The sequence below is a fragment of the Montipora foliosa genome, chromosome 8, assembly GCF_036669935.1.
Source record: "Montipora foliosa isolate CH-2021 chromosome 8, ASM3666993v2, whole genome shotgun sequence".
Taxonomy (NCBI): domain Eukaryota; kingdom Metazoa; phylum Cnidaria; class Anthozoa; order Scleractinia; family Acroporidae; genus Montipora; species Montipora foliosa.
In genome coordinates this window covers 13,716,717-13,723,900 of record NC_090876.1, presented here as the reverse complement: position 1 = coordinate 13,723,900, position 7,184 = coordinate 13,716,717, and the positions used below count along the sequence as shown (strand labels likewise).

Sequence of the window (7,184 nt, the reverse complement as noted above, 5' to 3'; positions counted from 1 at the left end):
ACTCTTGCTCATGTTGAACGAACAGACAGCTTGCTTTTCCGTGGACAAATGGAGATTTGACAAACAGACCCCACTGTTCTGCTGCTCTCACAAAGATCATAGTTTCATTTGACTGTATTAAAAATTAAAGACAAATTTTGTTACAGGGTCAATTATTAGACATAGGGTGTGCGCTTAAGAGAGAGCGCAAACAAAAGTGTCCGTCTCTGCTTCTGAGAGAGCGCCGCTTACGGAAAGCTGTAAATACATAGTTTGACTGGAAGCTAAAATGGGAAATTGAAAAAAGTGTCAGTCTGTAAGTAGAGCTGTTTGCTTATGAGGGTGTTCGATCAAAGCGGAGAGTTGACTATATAAATCTTTGCTACAGTATCTTACCTTTCCCAGAATGAGAATGTCAGGATGTCAAGGAACTTTTCCTAATTTACTCCTAAACCTGTTAATAAAAAAATACACAAAAATTACCATAATAATGATCTCTTCTGCGAAAAATCGTATTAAAAGAGATTTCTTAAAACATAAAACTATAAAAGTTAGAGATAACAAGTTAAACCGACGTTTCGGAGTAGACATCACTCCATTATCAAGGTAAAAATGTTCTATGATGCTAAAATTACAGTATTAAAAACGATTGACGCTATGTCAATTATTATGTTAATTCTTAGCGTCAATCGTTTTTAATACTGTAATTTTAGCATCATAGAACATTTTTACCTTGATAATGGAGTGATGTCTACTCCGAAACGTCGGTTTAACTTGCTATCTCTAACTTTTATAGTTTTATGTTCTGTGAAAAAGGTTCTTATTTTCAAGGATGGCATTTCACACCTCTTTAGATCATTCCCTTCCTTAACAGTGGAAATTGCGCTGATACTGAGATCCCCAAACTCATCAAGGAGCTGCAACAGGCGATATCATAATATTATTAGTAGTATCATGATTGTAAACAAGGTTGAGGCAAGTACCCACCCCTTGTTTTCTGAAGACTGAATGACTAACTCTATAACTTATTGACGATTCTGTGATGAAATTGAAAGCTTGTGTTCTTTAAAGTCTCAATCCTGAACTCTGAACCATGCTCATGTTTAAATTTAATATATAACAGGATCCAGCAGCTTGTTCTCTTCTAATCAACTTAAAATTATTAATTTTCATCATATCAAAAACCTCCTTCCAAAGGCACAACAAATAAGATGAGAAACAGGACTTTTCATTACTTGATTCATACAAGGTGATGCAGGATCCATGCCAGTGATCTCTGCAAATGCTTCACACATTTCTTGTCTTGACAAGTGAGGCAAAGAACTAACAAGGATCTAAAACAGATAGCAAATAAATTGTATTCAAAACAGCACTTGACAACTGAATTAACGGAATGAACAGCAGGATTGCTTATGCACCAGTTGTGGTCCACTGCTTTTTTTAGGTTTGCGCATGCGCCATGATTTCTTGTGCTGAAGGGTATAACCATTACATTGTATAGTGGAAAAAGAAAGTTTGTGGAGCGTTTTTAGCTGTTGTTTCTCTTTCCTCCCCCATTTTTCCACCGTTCTTATCAATGTAACAGGTGCATATCCCCCATGCAACAGGGGCTCGTGGCTGTGTAATTCCAGGATTCCCAGCCAAAGGAGCAGACTCCAGCTAGGAGCTGGCTGCCATTAATGGGAGTTCCTGGAAGTCTCAGGTACTGAACCTCCACTTAGCAACAGAGTTGTTAGGCTATTACACCATTAGAACGAGTTTCAATCGAGTGTTGTGAAACCAAAACCAAAGTAATTACTTTGGCCGATCAAAACACAATCAAAAAGGACGAAGACAATCCAGCAAACCAATCAAAACTCGGAATAATTACACCAAGCCGACACAAAGTGTGAGAAAATGTGCACGCGCCAGCCACGATTGGTTTTGGTTTCACTTCTGATTGGTTGAAAAAGTGGAACAAGAACTTTGAACCAATCACTGAGTGACACTCAATTAAAAACCGCTCTATGGTTCATTTGGCAAAAACCTACAGCCCAGGCTGTGAGTTACAATACAGGTTAGCCTCCTGGCCTCAGTTGTTCACAAGATGTATTAGCTCCAATATTACCGTTACACAGTATAAAAATAAGCATAGAAAAATCTCCATTCTTCTTGGCTATGTGAAATGCAGTTTTCGGGTAACACACTGCAGAAAAGAGGTCATTCAGTGCAAAACCAGCTAACAAACTCAGCCATTGTGACAGTTAGACATGTCAGGCACATTTATGCTAATTTTTGCCTGCCTTTGGTTGAGGACCAATTATTATTTACCACTGCAAATCTTTGCAGATTAATAGTGCCTAATCCTGTGGATGCATCATGTTTGTGCAACATGGTACTGTATAATATGCAATTAATTTATTTCCTTCAACGCAGTCATTGTGATCCGGCTAAGTTGTGGCCACTTTAAGATATGGTTCCCATGATGTACAGTGTACATTGGTGTCCCAGCAACTGTTTAACAGTCATCACAAAACAATTTCATGAATGATCTGCTGCATACCTCAAGAAGTTGCATGTCAGGCTCACATCCACATAGACAGCCAATTTGCTTCTGTATTTTCTTAGCAAAGTCTATCACTGTATCCTGGCAATCCTTATCAACTGGTTCACCAAGAACAACTCCTTTCCATTTTCCTAACCATGCCGCTTCAAGCTTTTCCAAGAAATTCTCAGAGAAGAATTTTTCGCAAAAAGGGAGTAAACAGGAAAAAACTGGTCCAATAGGAAAATAAGCAGCATCGTGGTTGCATATTTTTTTTAGACAGTATTATATAATTTTAAGTGCAGTGGTCAATATGCTGATCTACTTGTCTGAGGCACATTTACTTTAAAAGTAATCCATTAAAAGAGAAGTGCAAAAAATTGCTGCTATCAACCATCTATATTATCCAGCACAAGGCACTGTTACAGTAATGATTTTAATGTATCAAAATAGAAAATGGGTTTATATAGCCATCATATGTGTGCAACTTTGGCAGTTTAAAAGAAGACTACAAATATGCCCTGGTGCAGTTGGACTAGCTAGCACCTGGACTGAACCATGCTGCACTTTAAACCTATCTAGTAAGTTATCAAACCAAAAGGGAACTGAATAACCTCAGTAATGAATGGACAGTGGATATGACATGTACATACCATTATTTTGTTGTATCTACTAACAGTCGAATATAGGATTTTCTTTGCAACTTCCAAGTTGCTCACCGACCCCTAACTGCGATTATCATTCCAACCTCTCACTCACAGTTCAGACAGCTGTACAGTCATGTAGTATACTAGACATTTTTAGGTGCTTAAACCTTAGGCCTTGGTTGGCTTAATGTTTCACCTTCATTTTTGTGTCAAGCCTAGTTCTCTTTGCCCACCATTCAGAGGTGCTTTCCACGCTCATGCTCCTGACATTGTTGCTCATAAGGTTACTAAATTCTTCCATCAAATTGCACTGGAATAGCCTGGTCAGATCCATCACCACATCATCTGACTGCATGAAAAGAAAGCCATCATTGATGTTGATGCTTACATGTAAATGTTTAAAACAAATTGGCTGAAAGTAATTTTTGAAGAGATAACGGTCATGGAGCAGATTCCCAATTGAGTAGTGTTACAGCTCTTGAAGGACACTTAATTACAGCTGTGTGTCCAGAAATGCACTACCAGGTAAATGGATGCACACCAAATTTTGCTATTCAACACAATACAATACATACCGGTACTTAATAGACCACTCCTCATAGGGCCTTTTCAGGGCCAATGAAACACAATCACGACAGAACAGAACATTCAACAACAACTGTTAAGAATCCGAACTGGCCGGGGGCAAGCTGGTTGGCTATTTACAAGTGCAGGTGAGAAGTTGAACCAGGGACTACCAGGAACAAATTCAACCAGTAGTCAGAAGGAGTCTTGAACCTGGGATCCCCCGACCTCAAGGCAAGTGCCCTAACCACTGGGCGTCGCACTGCCCAGGACAAAGTGTCCTGTAGAGTCAAAGCACTTCCAACAATAAGGCAGGTGTTTGTCTCAGGCTTATTTTTAGTGAAAGGTAAATGCAACTTGAGGAGCAGGGTTTAGGAGACACTTATAACTGTCTTTATTCCTAGGCAAGAGAGATGAAGTTGGGGAATAGCAAGGGACCTTTTGCGAGAATCAAAATCGGAATGCATCTTACAGCAAGTACATTTCTAAACTTGCCTATCACAGAAGGCTTCCCATATTTGGATTTACATTCCTTTGCTTTTTGGCTTGTTTTGCAGTAATGTCATTATGTCATCCTTGAATACATGGGCCCCCTCCCCCAGGAGTTTCAATCAAATTTGAAGTTGGCAGGTGGTCTGAGTCGAGTAACCCACCTTTGTCAAAATGATGTGAAAATGAATTTGAATCTTATGTTTGAAAGAATCTGTCTTCAATTACTTCAGTTTACGGAAAAAAAGTGAACTAGCAGACACTTTTGATCGGTTGCCCATTTTTATGTTTTGAAACCACTGCTCCCCCTTGCCAAATTACATCACCTAACCCATTGACTCCTAAGACTTACTCCTTTCTACACTTTACTCTGTCTAATGCCAGACGATTTGACTTGTCAATTTGGGGTGTGAATGGGTTAAAGTCAGTCAAAAACTACATACCCATTAACCCACTGACCCTTGAGACTGACACAATACATGTAGATTTTACTCGTCCATGGGGGACGTCCTGGGATATTTGAGGTGTAAAGGGTTAAACTCAGTCAAAAAGAGTGAGCTTAACATATTTTACTCGGCAATGAGGGGCAGTTCAGGAATCAATGGGTTTAAGGCACGCAGCACACACACCTAAAGTCTCATCTATTGTTGATTCGTGAAACAACTTCATACAACCACAATAAAAGCATCATCATTTTACACTCTCAATAGGCCACTTTGGGAAATACTATGATAAGTTTTATACTCTTTGTTTGTTCCCCCAAAGTTTGCATGAGCATTGTTTTTGTTTTCTCTTGGGACCATTGTAAGTCCCAAGAGTAACTGGAAACAATGCTTATGCAAAATTTGGGGAAACAAACAAAGAGTATAAAACTTTAAGGTAAAAGCTGTGAAAATTACGAGTCTAAACGTTTTTGATCAATTTGATCAAATTGATCAAAAACGTCTAGACTCATCATTTTCACAGCTTTTACCTTAAAGTTTATATTCTACTTTTATCGGCGAAAAGTACATAAACAGAGAGTACTATGGTTTTTTTGGAAATGGCCAATGCAACCAAGACAATCAGAACTAAAGTTTATAAAACAATCTTATTGCTTTGCTGAGACTAAAGTGTAAAAACTTGCAGTTTCTCAAATAATAGTCAGTGGTAAAGTGGTGAGTTATTCAATATGTGGGGATTCCCCTGGCATACATCATTTTCCATGAGTTGATCTTCTCCAGCAGTTGTGTTAATCTTGACCAGCACTGGTTCAGAGCCTGCTCTTATCCTGCAGATTAAAAGTTCTCTTTGTTCAATTCCTGGCAGCTCAACAGTCTCCAAAGTGCACACTGTCCATTCTAAGAATAAAAGTCACTGACAGTTATTTGATAACATTAATTATTCATCATAACTGGTTTTAACATTTCTGGGCAAAGAAAGTACTGGCATGACCTGTGTAAAAACCAATTTATCGTACAGCCCCACAAAAAGAGCCACAATCCAAGACAAATGAATTGGGACACTGAAGCAAATTTATTTGAATATGCCAGAAAACTATGCTTCACGTAAAAATGTTATATTTATATTTATCTTTCAGCTCCCTAATTTAATGCTGAAAATGCAAGTGTTCGTCATGTCAACTCCAATGAGCTCATTTGGCTCAAAATGAAGAGGGGAAAGGTGATGTAATATAAGGAGATAGTGAAGAAAGACAATTTTAGGTAGGGCTGTCCAAGCTGGGTTTACAGGAAGGCATTAACTACTTCCATGATTTCCTGGGTCAAGGGTAACCATGTTCAGCAGTATAACATAACACCAGCCCCTTGACAGGTTTAGCACAGTGATTTTCTTTCCAAAATAACAAAAGTAAGGTTGGGGCCATATGAAAAGCCCTCTTCTAGTCATGGAGCACCACGAGAAAAACCTCTAGGGTCAGCCAAAGTAGACCAACAAATGATGCTGAGTCTGGGAGTTAAGTCCAGTGGCCATGTTGGACAGCAAGTGCTCTGACCACTTTAAAAATCTTGCTCTTCATATGAGAAACAGCACATACTCTGAACACCATAATGTTCATGTCAGGTCTTTCCTTATATTTGTACACATGATAACATACTAAACCATGGATAAATCTCTGAGTCAACAAATCTTACCTTTTGGAATTTTCTGTAAAAGAGCCATTTCTTCAACAGTAAATCTATGTGAAGATGATTCCACACTGTTGTTTGAATGTGAGTTAAACTTCATCACATTACGGATCTTCACCAGCTCATCTAACTTGGAAGGAACTTCAGGAGTTATTGCAGTAGATGAGCTTGTGTTAAGTGACAAGGACGAAAATTCCTTTAAAAGGTGAGTGATTTCTCCACCGTTTTCCTGGGGAGGAATAAATGTGCAACTACAGTGGCTGTTAGATTAAAACAATAGACTGAAATAAAATTATGTTTGTTCATACGACTCCAAATGAAACATCCCCATACAAAAACTACCGAGCCAGTCTACAAAACTGACTGAAAAAATTCCAGTTTAAGCAGAAACATGGCTTTCTGACTTCACCCAGCAACAACGTATTATTTAAGGTCTACGCACTCATTTCTAGACAGTTGGCTTTCAGCTCTTGTGATGCACCTGTTTAAATCTTCCTAAAAGCAAGAGTTTGTTTCGTAAGCATCATCATCATTATCAACAACTGGTGCCGATGCCATCAAGGGTTGTGCAGCCAACAAACCTTGCACTCCTAATTGCAAGCTAGTTGCAGTGCTTGACTTTCAGGAAAAAACCTAGAGGCCAGCTGGCCTCTAAGTTTTCAGATTTGGTCGCCAGCTCAAGTATTTAAGTTGCCAAAAACTTTTGGCCCTTCAGGCCTTCTACATTTCAACAAAAGAGAGGTGCCTCCCAAAAAAAAGTTTCAACTAAAGGTGTTCTGCTTAATCATGACAACACTACCTTGGCTAGACTAAGAGTATGCGTAACTTTACTTTTATTATGAAAAGGTGAATCCA

The 7,184-nt window shown here is 38.7% G+C and overlaps 1 protein-coding gene across 4 annotated transcripts in view; it reads right to left on the bottom strand.

The window, feature by feature from the left end:
• LOC137967634 (separin-like) overlaps window positions 1–7,184 on the bottom strand; it is a 33,423-nt gene that overhangs the window by 5,652 nt on the left and 20,587 nt on the right. For 2 of the 4 annotated variants that reach the window (XR_011116544.1, XM_068814152.1), the window contains exons 18-24: window positions 6,336–6,558; window positions 5,398–5,543; window positions 3,347–3,499; window positions 2,522–2,689; window positions 1,215–1,313; window positions 826–896; window positions 376–433 (exon numbers count right to left, since the gene is read on the bottom strand). Coding sequence is in view for 2 of the 4 variants with exons in the window: in XM_068814152.1 (XP_068670253.1) it covers window positions 403–433; window positions 826–896; window positions 1,215–1,313; window positions 2,522–2,689; window positions 3,347–3,499; window positions 5,398–5,543; window positions 6,336–6,558 (891 nt within the window). In the remaining 2 variants the exon portion in view is untranslated. Of the gene's footprint in view, window positions 1–375; window positions 434–825; window positions 897–1,214; window positions 1,314–2,521; window positions 2,690–3,346; window positions 3,500–5,397; window positions 5,544–6,335; window positions 6,559–7,184 lie in introns of those variants that run through there. The other 2 variants (XR_011116545.1, XM_068814153.1) reach the window with 2 other exon arrangements.